This window comes from Pygocentrus nattereri, chromosome 30, assembly GCF_015220715.1.
Source record: "Pygocentrus nattereri isolate fPygNat1 chromosome 30, fPygNat1.pri, whole genome shotgun sequence".
NCBI classification, from domain to species: domain Eukaryota; kingdom Metazoa; phylum Chordata; class Actinopteri; order Characiformes; family Serrasalmidae; genus Pygocentrus; species Pygocentrus nattereri.
This window is the reverse complement of record NC_051240.1, coordinates 8,635,039-8,654,525: the sequence shown is the minus strand read 5'-3', so window position 1 is coordinate 8,654,525 and position 19,487 is coordinate 8,635,039. Positions and strand designations below refer to the sequence as shown.

The following is a 19,487-nucleotide window of genomic DNA, read 5'->3' as shown; positions in this document are numbered from 1 at the left end:
GCATCCGTGAGCATGGGAAACGCTCGATATAAATAAAAGTGATGATGATGATGAAGACGATGATAATGAAGATGATGATGATGTTGAAATATGAGTGTTTTCCTGTTCTAAGTTGAAATGACTCAGGTGTAACCATAACTATATTTGATTGCTAGATGGTTTGAGTTACATTGCAACTCAAATGCAACTAAAACCTACTAAAGCATATTTTAAAAGCCTTTTAAAATATACATCTAAATAATACACACATGCACATCTTCTAAGTCACTTGTCCTTCCAGGTCGTGGGAGGGTGCTGGAGCCTATCCCAGCAGACATTGGGTGGAAGGCAGGATACACGCCAGACAGACAGACAGACATATAGATTGACACAAACTCACACCTAGGGGCAATTTAGCGTGTGCAATCAGCCTGACTGCATGTCTTTGGACTGTGGGAGGTAATCAGAGGACCTGGAGGAAACCCACGCAGGAGAATATGCTAACTCCACACAGAAAGGACCCTGGTCACGTCTAAATGATAAACTTAAGTCAAATATATTTTTGTTTAAGAATGCTTCAGTGTATTAAGACACATATTTATTCCAAGGTATGTCCCAAAGGTAAAATAAAGTATGATTTCAAATGTGTTACTTTAAAATATACTTTTCAAAAAATATATAAAAAGCCTATTTTAGATGTATGTACATAAAATGGACTATAACTTGTGCACAGGACACATTTCATGCTTTATTTTTTCCCCAGTGTGTTAAATTCAACAAATAAATCTAATTGTGCATTTTAAATGCACTCTTATAGTGTGTTCACTTCTTTTCACTAAGAAAATCAACAAAATATGTCATTTGACTACAGGCACCCAAACTTCCACATACAGCTGTACATTAAAATAAATTTCACTTAAGGTGTGTAACAAAATTTGTCCTACAACTAATTTGCAACTTGTTGGAAACTTGGCTGCAGCAGTAGCAACCATAGCGGTAGTAACAAGTCTCATGAAACAGCCAATCAAAATGGATTTCACTGGATCAGTAAATAAGAGTACTAGCCTGCTAACACCTCTGCACCAATATCTTTTAGCACCTCTGTGGGATTTCTAGTAGTATGTAAGCACTAACAGTGGTGCACCCTGAGCTATCTTTCTAGTTCTAGATTAAACACAGACACTAAAGAACATTGGCATAGTGCTACCACTCAGAACGTACTCGTCCTCAGCTAATGTAGTCCTTGGAAGGAAATCTGGTCACTTGGTGACCATTTTTTAATGCCGCTGGGCAGTTATTTCCTGCCATATAAGTCCAGGCTCCTCTCCCTTTGATTGAGGAGAGAGCAAACTTCTCAAAACTGAAGGTCAAATGACCTTTTTAGAAACATATTGGAAATCAGTGGTAAAATCTGACAAAAACCGATAAACAGTTACATGTAGCATTTCAGTAATGCACAAAAAGTGTGTTTTCTTGGATTGTCCTGGCTACTTCACTTGCACAGATTTCTGCAACGAGAGGGGGCTTTTCCAGCAAACTGACTGGCTCTTTTAACTACAGAGCAGGAATTTTCCCCACAAATAGATGCCATGTTCAGCGTTACAAGCTTTCCCATTCATAATTCAACCAATGGCCAGTCTTCTCCTTTATAACATTTCTGCTTAGGCTCATCAGCTAGCCCTGCTAACATATACAAAGTAAGTTTGTAATACAAAATATTTTTGTATTATATCAAATTTGTGAATAACCTTTGCTTTGCTACACACCGAGGTACATCAGCTTTGTTTTTGTTGCTGTTAGCCGTGTAATCTTTAGGTTGCTCATTAGCAAGCTAGCAAAGTAACATGATGAAGGTGTATCAGCAAGTATGAAAAGAGAACATAGCCAGTCACAAAGGTTGCTGGGCAGGTTTTAGTGATGAAATCAACACATGTTCACCTGATAAAATCGGGGATTGCCCCAAAGGGAAACGGAGAGGTGCACGGTTAAACTGTAATTTTTCTTCAGGGTAATCTAATCAGTCCTACACAATGTCAATCAAAACGTGACTGGCTGATTCCACTGTCAGTGGCTAATTATGTTGTTTGTTAATCTAACGTGTAAGCCTTCAGTCCAGCAAAGGAAAGGTACTTTGGCTGCATCTACCTATACCACAGAGAAATTCCTTCTAATTGGACAATTTTCTGTTCAAAGACTTTAAACCCTTTGTTTCAAAACAAAACTTAACAATGAAATGCATAAGTAGCACTACAGCACTTGCAGAGTTTAAAAACAACTACCACGTTGATTCTTATAAATGAAGAAGAAACTAAATGAGAGACCTGTATTGTTGAGTTTCTAGAAAACCTAAGGCAGTATGTAAAGGCCTAGAAGTCCCTGAGGGTTTGTTGAATATTACATTAAACCCAGTGAAAAATAAAACATCAGTGCACCTTTATGTGACTGCAGCTGCTGGAGTTTTGGGGTTGTTTGTAGAAGGTGGTCTATGAATCAAGTTCTTCTGGTTTTACTGGACCTACAACGTGAGTCTGATGGTTTATTAGGTTATTAGGGCAATACTAATAATAGACTGCATTTCTATAAAAAAACAGCTAATTTTTGGTCACTGAAGCCCAGAGAAACCTTTAGTAAATGCTTCATTATAAAGGCATGTTCATCTCCCATGGGAGAAATGAAATGATATACAGTTGGAAAAGCCATTCTCATGAGTTCTGATGGATTTGTTTAAAGGCTGGGACACAGACCGGAACGTAAAGAAAGATGAAAGCTGAAGGGTAGAGGAGAGGAAGAGGCGACTGTGAGTGGGTGACCGCACAGAATATGATGGTACGTGTTCATTCAGGGTTGGAGTGTCTGCAAAATCGCTTATCCCCAGAGACACGCACACTTTTCGTTTGATGTCTAGCAGTACTGCTCTCCCTCTCGCAGGATACCACTCTTTAAGGATGCCCGTACGAGGCCACCAGACATTGCATTGACCTTTTGTCAAACATTTTCAAAGAATACATGTAAAGAAAATGAGAAAAAAAGTGATCAAATAGCTATAAATGTATGTTGATATGTAGTACTGTGCAAAAGTCAGAGACCACCTTTCATTTGTTTTATTTAAAGTCAAAATGGGCATGAAGTTCAAGATATATATTTTTCAGGAGATATTTCTGACCAGATCAAATATATGACATTGTACTTGCATAAAGCTAAAGGAAAAAAATGCAGGAGTTTCCAAACTGGATTGAAGAGAAAGATACAGAGAAAATGGGACTTCTAACAACCATAATAGACCTGTCAGACCATCAAAACTGTCCCCATCAGATAAACAGCATTTAAATCTTTCATCTTTGAGAGAGAAAGAGAGAGGAGAAAATCAAGTTGCTTCACATCTGAAAACATCCACAGGTGTTTCTGTTCATCCTTCCACTCTGAGAAGACAACTCAGTGCTATGGGTCGGAAAGGATGTGTAACTGTCGAGAAGCCCTCACTGAGAAAAGGAGACATCAAACGGCACATCAAACAAAGAAGTTGCTGGTGTTTTCAGAACAGTGGACTGACCGCCCCTGACCTCAACATCGCTGAATGTGTTCGGGATTAGTTGGAGCAGAAAATACAACTAACTTCTAAGACTGAACTTTGGAGGTGTGGAAAAACATCCCAGCAGGTTTCTTTGAAAACCTCAAAGCAACTCCCACTAATGATGAAATAATATTACAATTTAATATATAATACTATTATAATTTGAGTTAAGGTGAAATTTGAGATTTCATGATGTACCAAATTCTAAAGATTCTACTAACAGTTGTGAGATCTACACCCCTCTTCAGGATGAACTCTTCAGGCCTCTTGCATTCAAGGCAGCTCTTTGTTGATGGTGAAGGAGAGTATAATAGATGTTTATGTTGTGGGTGAGTTTGAGCATGTCAGTATGTCAACAGAGCCTCTTTAAGATGCTCTGTACACACTACAGCAGACAGAGGCCTGGACTTAAACCCTCTCTACACAGTGGTACTAATGGGGGGAGAGGAACCAGACCTGACCACTGCTATCTCTCCATCAGAAGATTACACACTATCAGTGTGTCTCACTATCAGTTAATCCACTTAGATGGAGCTGGATGGAGAACCTGGACGAAGTCTTGCGGCTCCAGTAGTTTTAGTTTTGACTTGGGAGCCTTCAGAAGCCAAAGAACCAGCCAAAAGGTCTCCAAATGTCACCCACCACAGGGCTTAGCTTATCTGCATCGTATGTCTTAGGTATTATTTTTACAACATTTTGCTTTACCAGGGAAATGAACCCCACAATTCTCTCTCAAAGATAAGCCAAGCCTGGTGATGGATGATATCTGGAGACCTTGTGGCTGTTTTTTGGCTTGTGAATTATCTATTAGAATTAAACCATTTTTTTTGTTATTGTGGCTTTAAGTTATATGTCTATGTGTATGAGATATATTATATGTTGCCCCATTCAAAAAAAGATGCTGGGACTGAAATGTATAAACTGTCAAGGCTGTACTGAAATGTTCATTTCATAATTTATAATAAACAAACAAACAAACAAATAAATAAACTTTTTCTCCATTGCGACATCAAACCTAAGATGATTTTTTGCAGCTTAGCTTTCATAAATGGATGGCAAATTTTGAAAAGACAACAAGAATTTGAGTTTTATATATTTTGATTTTAAGTTATTATTTTACTTATTATCTTTGTAAATTGATTGTTAAAGTATTTTAATAACAAAATGTGCGTGTAATGTTATAAAATACATTTTTCCAATGTAAACAAAATATAAAAACCTACCTATTTTATTTGTGTGTACTGTTTTGTCTTTTTTGACGCTCTGCCCATCACAAACATTGCCACTAGACAAAAAGTTTGAGCACCCCTGGTTAGCCTAGTTCACTGAGCTCATATTTGCAAAAAGCAAGACATTGAGCCTCATTCACCAATATCTTCCTCCATTTTTTGTTTTCTTAAGAAAAATCTACGCCAGATTCATGATGTGTTCTTAAACCACAGAACTGTTTGCACTTTTGCAATCTTGAGTGTGTGTAGACTCTACTCTTGCTGAACTAATAAGAAAACATTGGTGAACATCAGAATCTTGGAGAAAACTGCATAAGTTGGTTTTAAAAAGAAATGTCTTGGTGAATGCGGCCCAATATTAGAATTTCATTAAATGGACCCTTTAAAGTTGTTCCTGCACTGAAAACTTTGTCCATTATCTAACTTATCATTAAGTGAAGGGGCAAATGGCACTGCTGTTTATCTTAACCTCTTTGTGTTTTTGCTGACGCGTATACTACAGCTAATTTATAACCATACATCTGCCATCAGAAGACAAAAGAAAATGCAGAGCTTCTTGTTATGATACAGAACGGATTATGGCTTCACCCTAAGGCATTTGAAATATATAGATACTCGGAGCAAATATACTGATTAAACAGGCTGGGCTGTTGACATTTAAACGTTCACCGGGTCAAACTGTCAGACTGCGGTTGGCTTTATTCCTCACCTTTTAAAAACATGTATCAGCAGCCACCTGCACAGACTCATTTGAATTTGGATACAAATGTCAACATGAGAAGATGGTGAAACACTACTACTCATTCCAGAACTGGATAAAAGTCAAAAACTGCTTAAAAACAGCCAATATGTGTAAGTTATTCGTTTTCATTTCATTCTAAGGTTAGATGTAACATAATCTACTTGTGAAAGGAAGGAGAAAGTCAAAGGAAAATAACGGAAACAAAACAGGAGTTTCCAAAGCTAGAGTTCATTGAAAGTTATATAGAAAATGTGTGTCCTAAACAGGGGCTCTTTAACCTGCTTGTGGGCCCTGAGTCTCCAGGTGGTGATGGGCCCTTTGGGTCTATGTTATTTACACATAACACCCAAAACTTTAAAACCTTTGTTTTTAATAAAAGTGCACACACTGGCACCCCCAGTCAGTGACTCCAGCACTGCCCTTCACTACTGCATGAACTTCAACCCAGAGCCAGACCACTGAAAGCCGTAGTTGGTTATGGTTGGGAATTTGTACTGAGAAGGCAGAACATTCCCAAATGAAGCTGAAGTTTACTTCACCAGGATCTTTTTTTTGATTTTTCATATTCTGCTGAGTGAGAGTTCCACACCAACAGAACAAAGTTTAAATAAGAAGGTTAAAAACTGAGTTTGTTAGCTGATACTAAAAGCTCGAAAAACCAACACTAAAGCGCTGCTCATTATACAGCACGTATCCACTCAACACAAACACGTTTGCCCAGACAACAGAACTAACCTTGCTAAGTTAAAAACAGACAGCTAAGATGTACAAAAGCAAGGGACACAGCAAACCTAAACCTAATCATCAAAGCCAAGAACGTCCCCTTCTGCTATGGCCAGCATAAAAATTGTTCATGGCCCATTCAGTCGTACCTTTAATGCACTAAAGTAATGTTGAATGTTTGCTTTGACGCTTTTACAAAAGCACATTTCAGCTTTCTGTAATTGGCAAATTTACAGAGAACAATGATATTTTTAGGCTTTGGGTGGGTAGAAAAGAACATACTTTACATTAGCAGTTTCTTTTAAACACTACTAGAGCTTAAAATTCAAACATGAGCGCACTGATAATGAACTGAAGGCTTGAGGCAGAACAGAGAATAGAAGGCAGAGAATGTATGATATGATTAGCCATATAATGACAGCACTCACAGAAAACTAATCAAATTTCTTAAAATTCTAAAAAAAAATTGGCTTATTAAAATATTGTTTTCCCATTTGACTGAGCAACCCAGCGATCATTTGGTAGGCCCAAATCAAGGGATAAATAAATATAATTTTAAAAAAAAAGCCAATGAAAGGCCCTGAACTACCCAGGACCCCTGAGTTTCAGCAAAGGCAAGCCCACGCATTAAATTGACCCTGCTCCTAACAACTATCTGCAAGACCTGGTAGACCACCAAAACTGTCCCCATCAGATAAACAGCACTTAAATCTTTAATCTTTGAGAGATCACCCTCACACTTGCTCTGCAACTCTGGACCACAAGATTAATGCAGCTGTTTTCTGCTGTACACATACAGTAATAAACTGCAATTAAAATACTGTATATCTCCTGTATTTTTAGATAACAACTGTAAAACGTATGCAACCACGTAGCCAGTAATTTCCTTTCAATTTACACATGAAGAAAACAGACTTTTACATTCACCAGACCTGTAAATATGTTGATCTTTATCAATTTTCATTCAATGAAATGGATAAACTAAATCTTAAAAAACAATCAATTTACATATTTATTAACCATGTTTCACGTATGGACAAAGAATAATAATTTGCACAGACATGACCAAAATCACAGAACTTTTTTATTCAGATTTTTATTCTTATTTTTATTTTTTGTCCATCTCCTATAATGTTATGTCAACTTCATGGGTATTTGTTGTGTTACTACAGAAAATTTGTGAAGATATGTTCACAAGAAACTGATGATACAGTATTTTATTGTGAGAAATGAGTATTAAATATTGTGAAATCCTGGCATGCTTCAATAAGAAGACAACTCTACAGGTCTGAAAGGATGTGAAGCCATCAAGAAACCTTTACTAAGAAAAACGAAAACAGACAAAAAAGAAAAAAAAACATTTGCAGATCATACAAAAAAGCTGCTGGTGTTCTCAGAACTATGCACTGACCACTCCAGAGTCCAGACCTCAACATCACTGAATGTGTTGATTACTTAGATCATGAGAAATAGAAAATGCAAACAAACTAAACTAAAACTAAACATTGGAGGTGTGGGAAAATATGCCTGCAGATTTCTTTGAAAAACTGAAAGTGAGGCTCCTGAAAAGAACGTCAACTATAATAAAGGTAAAGAATGGACACACTAAATACTGAAAAACTGGATCTTCTCTTTAGTAGTCCAGGCTTCTATGTAATGACGTTTATAGGCGTTGGGTGGGTAGAAAAGAACATACTTTACATTAGTAGTTTCTTCTCTGTCAAGCTTCTATGTAATGCTTTTTTCCTGATGATGAAGAATGAAAAGCACGTTCTTAGTAACCGCACTCAGTGGAAATGAAATAAGTGAAGGAGGGCTCTCTGACTTTTGCACAGCACTATACACACATGCACATGTGCAAACAGGTCATTCTCATTGACTTGCAGTTTGCTGAATGGTTCTCACACAGGTTTGGTTTCTTAAAGAAAAAATGTTGCAACGTTATGGAGGTGCTGTAATCCCTGGCCAAGAGAGAGAAAGTGTAACAACAAGTCTGAACCTGAGCCTGCAGGAAAGATTACCGTAACCGAACCACACAATACACAAAAGCTGGAGAGGCTAATCAAGCCTAAATCTTGATTTACTGCCACAAAAACAACTGAAAGACTTCTTAGTTAAAATATAGATTTCTTTCTGCTCTGTTCAACAGAAAGCTCTAACGAAATGATAACATCTTTATTTCCTAGGTAATGCAAGGAAACATTGATGTTGCCATTATAACCATAAAAATATGCCCTCCTTATCTGCCAACAGAATGCATGACCACTTTAGAAAGCACTGTGCATGTTCATTTCACCCAAATGTGGAATACAGAGGAATTTCAGTTAGGAGTAAAGCATTAAGATGTAAACAAAGTTCATCCAAATTTAGATTCTGTGCTCTATTTTAGAGAAACTTATCAAGTCATGATGTGTTTACAATCTCTGACATGAACTTCATGTTTTAAAAATCTACATTATTTCCATTTACATCAGTGCAGAGGACAGAATAAAGGAACAATGCACCTAATGAAGAACAGCAGGAAATCTTTACCATTTATTTTACATTCTGCAATTAAACTGACCACAACTGCATCATAGAAAATAAGCATGTGTGAGCGACAGTGCTAATTAGGGATCGTTTGATGCAGGACAAGTTGAATTACATCCTTGTTTTAAATGAATTTCCTCTGGAATTCAAGACACCACAAAATGGGAGGAGAAATGACAAGAGAGAGAAAGAAAGTATGTGAGCAAGAGAGCAAGAGAGAGAGAGAGAGAGAGAGAGAAAGCCCTGCCCACTCCTTCTCACAGCTTGTAACCTGTATCCTGTATCCATCTGAGTCAATTGAACGCCTCAGACAGTCTACAGACTCCACCGATCATAGACTCTCTCTTACTGGACCAGCTGCTGGATGTTCTCTTCCACAGTGGTGGTAAGTTTCAAGATGTCTAGTTTAGTTCTCCATTCTTCATCATCAGATTCAAGAAGTGAACAGTATCGTTGTCAGTGTGTTGCTCGAGTTGTATTATGCAGCATTACAGTTTAGAGCCTTTATGTCTGCCCAGTTAACTGCTCTCTACCAGATGGCAAATGGCAAGAGTGGGTAGTAACTGGTTCTGTTTACTCAGTTCTGTGTACTTTAATTCAATTTATATGATTTTTATGAATTTAAGTGATATTTTTACTTCTACTGCAGTATATTTATAAGGAAAGTAATCAGCTTGCTATTTTGGTCCTTCTTTTTTATGATTTGATGTAGTTTTTGTATTTTATTTCATTATTTTCTGTACGATCAGCATTGTACCTGCTTTACAGTTGCTCACACCTCTCAGTTTAGAACTTTAGCATTTAATTTTAGGCCAAAAGTAGAAGAATAACACAACTTTGGTTCCTATGCTGATAGATGATCAATGTACTAAGTCACTCCACTGCAGCTTTGTAGCAGGAGATTTTAGATCAACAGTTTATGGACAAAGAGAACAGCATAACTTTTGTTCCTATGCTGGTAGCAGCTAGATATATTTAGAAGCTGTAGCTACATATAGAAGGATATTTTGGACCTGATATGTTTGCTCAAGTTGACTCTCTGGTAGCTATTTTTATTGTCACTTATACTGTTGAGTAATTAATAGCAGGATTAGTGAGCTGATGAATGACAGATGTCTTTGGCTTCTAAATCCCCCCAGTTCTCTATAGCTAGAGTCGAGCGCAGCGCAGTTTATTTTTTTGTGCACCTCAGAGTTTGTCTGTAATGTGAGCTTTTCCCAAGGCAGTTTGCACATGTGAAGACTACAGCACATCTGAATATATAGTATGAGGTTGGCCTGCATAAAATAACTCTGTTTGCCCTACATGCATTTATTCTCATCCCATGCACTGAACTTTATCCACTGTAACAAGAAACTGGAAAATGCTACCATGTGTGGGAGAAAGTCAGAGGAGAAAAACATTCCTGGACCCTACTTGGCTTACCATTATCTGGCAGAGTGCATTGTACATAGAAAATGCACTGTCTGGGAAAAATGGGATCCTAAAATGTACCATTTTGTGTTGGAAAGTGGTGATGGAATAGGTAAAACTGAATTGGGTACAATTAATATTTAGCTGATCTTTGAGTAGGCACATGCTAATGGTCTGCCAACATCAGGCAAATGCTTCAATTAAATAATTAAACTAAGTAAATAATGTATCTATTTCTTGAAGAAATTTTAATATGATCTATCCATCCATCCATCCATCCATCCATCCATCCATCCATCCATCCATCCGTTTTCTAACACGCTTGAACATATATTCTACATTTGCCCTGCTACTGTAATCATCTCTCTGTTATTTTGTAAAGCTACAGATACAGATCACCTCACTCATTTGCATTTTCCTCTGTACTAATTCCAGTTTTCTGTTTTTGTTTCCATCTCAGGATTTTGGACTCATTACCTGGAACCTGAAGTTTGTTGCTCGCTGTGTTGCTCGCTGGCTCACTCTAGTGGTGACCCTCTTTACACCAATGGAATACAACTGACTTACTCCAAATTTGTCATTGCACAGTCTGAGGGAGGAAAAAACTGGAACAGCAACATCTTGCCCTTCTCTTTATTCTCTTTGGCCTTGACAAATTTGTGGACCATGTCCAGTCAAAGGACTATTAGATAGCACTGAAAAATCTCAGGCTGCTAGTTTATCACCCCAGCAGAATAATGGCAGAATCTCGCTCTGTGACTGCAGAGGCCTCTCTGACAACAGTGACCATTTCTGCTTCCTCTTCCATGTCCTTTCTGCATGTTTACAAAGATTACCAAAGCTGTGACATCATCCAGCTCCACTACAATTACACAGGGAAGCTAAAGGAGGACAAATACAAGGATGGGCTCAAACCAGAGGCCATTGCCTTCCTCCTGATCTGTATGATCATTGTGCTGGAGAATGCCATAGTGCTCTTGGCTATCTGGAAGAATAAGAAATTCCACCTGCCCATGTACTACTTACTGGGCAACCTGACTCTGTCGGACCTGCTGGCTGGGTTCACCTACATGGTCAATATTGTGATGTCAGGGCCCAACACTCTCAAGTTAACGCCATTGCTGTGGTTCCTGAGGGAGGGCGGGGTGTTCATTACATTAGCCGCCTCAGTCATCAGCCTCTTGGCCATCGCCATCGAACGGCATGTTACCATGGTGAGGATGAAGCCCTACCATGGCACCAAGCGCAACCGCATGTTTGCGCTGATTGGCGCTAGCTGGGCATTGTCTCTCTTGCTAGGAGTGCTGCCCATCATGGGCTGGAACTGCATGGGAAACCTGAAGCTTTGCTCCACGGTGTTGCCACTCTACTCCAAGAACTATGTGATTTTCTGTGTGTCCGTCTTCACCGCCGTGTTGCTGGCCATAGTAGTGTTGTATGGACGCATCTTCCACACGGTCAAGGCTAACACAAAGAAGCTGGGCAGCCTGCAGCGCAAGGGGCTTGCCCGTCGATCCCAGAAGTACATGGCCTTGCTGAAGACTGTGACAATCGTCCTGGGAGTCTTCATCGCCTGTTGGCTGCCACTCTTTGTGCTCCTGCTCCTGGACTTCTTGTGCAAGGCCGGGGATTGCCGAATCCTCTTCAAGGCTGACTACTTCCTGGGCTTGGCTATGATCAACTCACTGATCAACCCCATCATCTACACGCTGACCAGCAAGGACATGCGCAAGGCCATTATCAAGTTGCTGTGTCGCCGCTGCCTCATCACCGAAGATGGGCAGGTGAAGAAGATTGGGATACCCTTCCTGGAGTGTAGCTTCAGCAAGACCGAAGTGGCAGTTCACCGGGGCCTGGAGACCACCATCTCGTCTGGGAATGGCACATCTTCCCCCATCAGAATCATCTACCCAAAACTCAAGTCTGTCAAGTTGTGAGGCTTCCATCCACCAGGTGTCAAATTGTTTCATGCACCATAGAACACATCAAGCTTGTGGTGCACCCTTAGACAGTGATGAAGATGTCTGAAAATTGTGAGAAAGAGCCTCATCAACTCATGATCACTTGGCCTCTTGCCAGGTGTCATCATGTGCTGTCAAATTGTTCACTGCACCACAAAACGCCTCAAGCTTGTGGGTGCAGCCTTTCAGAGCGATCTAAATGCTTGAACATTCTGAGAACAGGTTGCCCTCATGAGTGCACAAGCACAGGCAGAGCAGTTACCCTGGTGCGAGTTCATTGAGTAATTGGTTATTCAGCCTGATAACAGTGATAAGGTCTCAGACAGACAGTAGCATGAGAAGCTTTCCCACACCAAAGACAAGGCCAATCTGACATCACATTGTGCTGCAACTATGGGGCCAGAACTGTCAAGCATGGCCAGATTTTGGTGTCACCTCAACAGAAGTCTTCAAGGAAGACCTCCTCTGCGAGCATAACAAAACTGTTATAGACACTCCAAAATGAGGAAAAAGACCGTTTCTGTAAACCTGGGCTTCGCTGGTTCGAAAATCCAGGTACTTTGAGACTGAATGCTTACAGCATGTAGTGGACTGAATAGATTGTGTAAAATACTAAAGCAGTTAACAGAACACAATGCCAGTGGTAAATGAAGCCTTAATTGAATAATCCCTTGGCAGTTTCTGAAGGGAAGCCTTATTTTGCAAGCACTTTGAAATTAACTTACATAGCTTGCAATGTCCTAAGTTTTTGTGCAAGGTCCTCATTTCAGTAGCTGTAGATGTTTATGTCTTGCAAGCCAGAATGTGCTAAAAGAGCCTTCACAATGAGATGACCACCCAGGCATTTCAACATTTAAACAGAACCAGAAGTGTTCTCAAAGTGTACTTCCAAGGATGATTCATTGCACTGTAAATACTCCTCTTACCACTGACAACCATCAAACATACAACTTTGTTTTGCTGAATGTACATCATATCTGGATGTATGTAGCACTGTGTACAGTTGTTTGCCAGTTTCTTTATCCAGTTTGCATCTGTTACCACAACTCTGCATTACATTCTTTGTTTTTATATGTGTAAAATATTTTCAAATATTTTGTAAACATATTTTTTTAATGTTGAACTGAACTTAAATTATGTGCCTTTTTGCATTACTCCTAGTACCTTAAAATGAATAATTATTATTATATTAATAAACATTCTGATGTGACCAGAACTGCTTGTTTTCTTACTTCAATGCTTTTATGTAGTATTATATTATTACACATACAATACTATGCAAATGTTTTAGGCACCCAGGCAAAATATCTGGGCAAGAAGTCTGATTATGTTTGTTAGAAAACATTATATTTGTTATTATATTAATATTTCATAATTATATAGTAATAAAACATAACAATACAGACTACAGTAAAAAGTAAAAAAAGAATTTCTTGTTTTTAAAACAGTATCTTGAGAGCTTGTTAGAAGAACAAATACTTTAATCTGGACCCCTCCACACTCTTAGCATTGAAACTATTCAAATCCACAACTAGCACTTCAAGTGTAATTTAATGAAATGCAGATTAACCAAACCAGGTTTTGGATGCTAACTACAAATAATACTAGACTTCCTCAAGGAGAACTTTAGAAATGGGTAAATAAATATATTTGCATACATAAAATCACTACTTATTATTAATGTTATTTGTATTTATTATAATATTGGTGCTTTTTGAGCAAATAAATGCAAAATGACCAGACACGCTAATCCCTGAGAAATTATGTGCACCTCAAACCATTTGACCACCTCAAATAAATTTTTTAAAACTAATTTTTAATTTGTTTCTGTCATATGCAACTAAAGGTTTGGGTAAACCAGGGAATAGAACATGTAATGATGATTAAGTTTCTATCTTTTCTAAGAGAACACACTTCTGCACATTTTAATGCACATTTACTGGGTATTTGCTAAATTTAACATATTGGAGAAATGTGGTCTATGCAAAAGTTATTGCTTATTTAGTATTTTATGTTTTTAATATATTTTTAGCATTTTATGTTTTTTATCATTTTTAACAATTAATTTTTAATGAAGCTTTTGCATCTGATTTATTGTGATTTTATAAGGAATAATAATAATAATGATATTACTATTATTATTATTATTAATACTTTTATTTCTATTGCTCTATTCATTTTAGTTACAAAATCTCAGTCAGTCTTGCATACACAATTATAACTATATAATATAGTTAAAATATAAATACAAAAATATAAATATATACTATATAATATAGCTATATATATATATATATATATATATATATATATATATATATATAACTATATTATAGTTTATATTATTACATAACTATATTATATATGTATATATTATATAAGTATATTCTAACTATATAATTATAAGACTCAAAAACATGTCATGGTTAAACACAGAGTGCATACAAAAACACAAATAAATGAATAAATAATAAAGAAATAAAACATTTATAATAATAAATAAATTAATTAATAAATAATTTCATGTTTTACACACACACATTATATATTATATATATATGCGTTTGTGTGTGTGTAAAACATGAAATTTTTTTATTACTATTATTATTATTATTATTATTATTATTATTATTATTATTATTATTATTAAAGGCCAGTTATGCGTTTGCTACTTTGAAAATGTACATTTGCATATCTACTCTGACATATAGCAAAATGTCAGCCATTTGTTTCCTCACATACATCTGTTTGTGTTTACATTTGTGTGTGAAAAGTGTTATAGCTGAACCGTGGCCCCCTCATCTGTACATCTGGTAATGGCATTGCCCTACATACCGCAGCGTCTGCAAGCTGCAGAGACTGAAAAACAGTGCAACTGTCTGCTATGCTGCAGAGATGTGCGACCTGTAGATGACACAACAAAGGTTGTCAACACATCTGTATTTCACACAACAAGTCAAATTAAGGGTCAAAACAATGTTTTTCGTTATTTCTGCTGTTTTGGAAGACTGCATGGTTACCTTCTCGCATTCAGGATTGTGCAAACGTTAGAGACCCCGCTTCATTTATTTCATTTCTAGTAAACTGGGCATTAAGTATAAGTTTTTCATTCTTTTTAAGAGGCGCACTTTAAGTTTCTCAAAGAAACCTGCGGGGATATTTTTCCATACCTCCAAAGTTCAGTCTTAGAGTCTTTTCTCAGTGAGTGCTTCTTGAACAGCTACACATCCTTTCAGACTCATAGAACTGAGTCATCTTCTCACAGGGGAAGGATGGACAGAATCTGAAGCAGCTTGATTTTGTCCTCAAAGATGAAAGATTAAAAAAGATTAAACTGGATTAAAGTGGCTCAAGGGCGTCACCTACAATATTTGGCTGTGAATCATAGTGTACATGTCTACTCTGAAAGTAGACAAAACAAAAATGCTTCAACAGAGGCTCAATCAACCTGCAATCTCACTAAACAAGCACCACTATTATGCTAAATGCTGTCAATATATATTTATAATACGGTGCATTTTTGTATGGGCAGGTTTAAAAGGTAATTGTATGTATTGCAATGTATTGTATTGCATTGCATTGAATTGAGTTCTGTGTTCAACTGTGTTCCTTTTTTCTGGGTATCTACAGTGACTAACCTATTGGTAACTAGCAAAGATACTTTCTCTAGACAGACAAAGCACTTCTTGTAAGTCACTCTGGATAAGAGCATCTGCTAAATGCTGTAAATGTAAAAAATGTCAAATGTAATTCTTTTGATTTTTTGAAATCTCTGCAAAATGTAATGGTTGGATTGTCAACAAAGTCATCCCAAGTGGTTTGATTTAAAATGCTCTGCTGTAGATAAACTTGCTGAGTCAGAATTTGCACAGTGGTGGTGACAGGAACCAGACATCCTAAGCATTTACTGCATATAAATGGTTTCTGTCACAGCTGCCTGACGCGTTGTTTTATGAAAGTAAAGCACACAGAACAGGAGCTGCACTTTTAATCCTTCTACTCAAGTATAATTGTAGGTTTACTTTGTCATCTGTTCCATTTTCTCCGTTCGTTTTGAGTTTCTAAGAGAAGAATACAGTTGCTGACAGATGCTGAATGCAAGATGTTCCCCTGGGCTCAGTACTCAGTACAAGTTGTTTTGCTAAGCTACTAATTTCTACTTGTGTCAGTATTTCACTGAATTATCTCAGAGGTTTTAAGGCTACCAACAACAACATAAAAAACGCCATTTAGCCCATTTATTCAATGAAATATTACTCAGTTCAGGTCAAGTGGCTTTTTTTCAGCATAACCACACTTAATACCAAGCACGTCTACATGTAGGTTGTGCTTCTCCACGACGATTAAAAGAATAGCTAAGAATCAGAGGGTTAAGACAAGCTTCCCCTTATTGCAAACCTCATTTCAGCTCAGTTTTTCCCCTGTTTACCCGTAAATGCATATGCAAACACACACCCAAAAACACAGACACAGTGACCACGTACGCTTCTCAGAAGTAGGCACATACCAAACCAAAGCCCCTGCACTGAAACAACCACAGGCATGAGACCGAAGCGTGGGAAACACGTGTTCACCAGCCTACACACACACACACATCATACGCGCTGCCACCCTATACGAAACGCACAATCAAAACAGTAGCACAAGTGGTTGAAAGTTAGTTTAGATTTCGCAGCACTGAAAGTCCTTTTACAGCACTCCCTCACTCTCCCATTGTCTCAATATGTACATGATAATCAAAACCACATCTTCCAAAGGGTTATTAAGGGTAAGTATGAATCATGGAGGCACTGGTGCAAGAGCTAAGATAGCTAACAATAATGTTAACTTACAGCAAAGAGCTCAACATTGTGCGCCTAAATTATCCTCCACTCGAATCAAACTGTTAAGTAATACGTGGAGCCAAATGCTTTTCAGCACAGTCCAGCATGCATTCCATGCTGGTTTATCCTAGTTTATGCTGGTCTGGTGCTGGTTTAGCTGGACACCCAACATAATCATGCTGGTTGATCATACCAGCATTCAAAACACAACCTAGGCTGGTCTATGCTGGCATTTCTAGCAGGGTTCTGACACTGTATTACATACTGTTCACAGTAAAAAATGGACCAGAATTAGCTCAAAATAGTGGGCTTTTGTCTGTCCTTCGGTCCATTGTAAAAGATTGTACGCCACAGTGTCAGAAACAAGTCTGTATGAGATTATTTTACAACAGGTTTGGGACAAATGTGTGACGATTTGGAGGGGCAGTTAACACAATGCTAAACTAGCGGCTAACTTGACTTGCCATATTAGCCTTGCAGCTCAAGTGCAAACTGTAGTAAACAAAAAAAAGTAGTTTTGCTTCGGACATACACAGTTTACTTCTATAGTCTTGTGCTGGAGCTACGAGGCTAATGTAGCTAATAATACTGTTAACTTATAGCCACATACTAGCTATAAGCACTGTGGTAACTGTGCACGCAACCATCTTACCTCAAACTCAGGCTTAAAGATAGCAGCTGCTTAACTAATGTTACATACTTTTGTACGTTTCTATAGAAAATAGTACAGTAGCAGAAACTACATAAACAAGTCCGTTTCAAAAGCTAGTGACAGCAGCCTTATATCGGTTTTACACATGAAGATGGACTTTAATACGTGTAGACTGAGGAAACAAAACCTCGATGTCTTTTGTAGGTTTTTCCCCTTTGATACCTTATACAGACTTGGGCAACACTGTATTTGAATACCCGTCATCGCAGATTTCGTTCAGGACAATGTTCCCATAACTTTACGACTTGGCAACAATGAGGCAAATGTTCAATGACTTGAGCATGCAGTTAACACGATGGTTAACATGACTAGCAACAATAGCTTTGCAGCTCCAGTGCAAACTTTAGGAAACTTCACTTCTGCTCCATACATCCAAAACTGACTTCTGTAGTCTAGTGCTGGAGATAATATAGCTAGAATGAATGTTAACTTGAAGCCTCTACAAGCTGTTTCACACTGTGTTGACTGTGCATGCAATCATTTTACCTCAAACTTTGTCAAGTTTGATGATACCGTTATCTACGAAAATGGGCAGATGTACAAACATTCAGGCTTCAGGATGGCTGCGTCTTTTTAACTGATGCTACATACTTTGAACATTTGCACTGAAATTAGTACAGCAGCAGAAACTACAGAAACAAGCCAGTCTCAAAACCTGGCGCCATCAGCCTTCAGAAGGATCGATTTCACACATTTTAAGCCTTATTACACCGCTGTAGTGACAGATGTGTTTTAGTATATGTTGATTGAGGAAGCAAAACTTGATGTCTTTTGTAGGTTTTCCCCCTTTGATACCTTATACAGACTTGGGCAACACTGTATTTGAATACCCGTCATCGCAGATTTCGTTCAGGACAATGTTCCAATAACTTTACGACTCGGCAACAATGAGGCAAATATTCAATGACTTGAGCATGCAGTTAACACGAATTTGAACATTTGAATAGACAAGTCATTGCGGATGAGTTGTCAGAAATAATACAGTGTCACCATAAAATCAACAAGTTTTGAGGCAAATGTGTGATTTAGGCAATGCTACACTAGTGGCTAACATGACTAGCTACATTAGCTTCATTGTTATAACAGATGCCATAATGCTTGGTGTCATGACAGTTTATGTCAAATGCTCATTCTAGCTAAGCTCTAGTTAGCTGTCATGTATTGACAGTACATTGACAGTATAATGTATTAACTTTAGCAACACATAAAACACACCATGAAGATTGAAATGACTTCACTTTTTTAGCTTTACTCATGCTGTGCCCAACATGCATGTGCCTGCTTGTTGAATTTGTATTTAGTCATTTGTAATTACTGTAAGAATTTACCGTGCAGAGAGCAAACGAAGACACAGGTGCTGGCCTGGAGGACACCCAGCATCAAAGCTCAATCTGACATGAAGCACAAAGAGATAACAGCTGCACAACAGTTTCAGAAGTGATTTAATCATATGCTTGTTGAGTCAGAACTCCGATAAAAAAAAGCACGTGCTGAGGTTACATGCACCAGACATATGCAAGAACAATGATCTATCATCAACTTTATTTCACAATGTTGTTGTTTAAACAGAAAGCTGATCTTAGAATGATAAATGTGCTGATTAGGGTTTTTTTTTATGACACCAGAATTTTCCCCTAACATCAATAACAAGTCTGTTATCACAATGCCCAATACCAGTGCAAGACAGTAGCAAATTAAAATCATCTCTTATCACTCAAACAACTAATATTATGAGTTTTGCAACTGGATATTCAGTGTGTTTCAGTTTAATTAACATCTCTAATCTCTAACTAGAACATTAAAAA

General features: G+C 37.8%; 1 protein-coding gene across 1 annotated transcript; it reads left to right on the top strand.

Moving 5' to 3' along the window:
• The first annotated feature begins 9,071 nt into the window (after nt 1-9,071).
• Nucleotides 9,072-13,363, top strand: s1pr5b (sphingosine-1-phosphate receptor 5b). The gene is made up of 2 exons (XM_017692952.2): nt 9,072-9,158; nt 10,647-13,363. The coding sequence occupies exon 2, from the start codon at nt 10,924-10,926 to the stop codon at nt 12,121-12,123; it is 1,200 nt and encodes a 399-aa protein (XP_017548441.1). The 5' UTR covers nt 9,072-9,158; nt 10,647-10,923; the 3' UTR covers nt 12,124-13,363.
• Nucleotides 13,364-19,487: the final 6,124 nt, after the last annotated feature.

Bases quoted from the DNA above. Each gene is read 5' to 3' on its own strand.
- s1pr5b (XM_017692952.2), top strand. From the start codon at position 10,924: ATGGCAGAATCTCGCTCTGTGACTGCAGAGGCCTCTCTGACAACAGTG.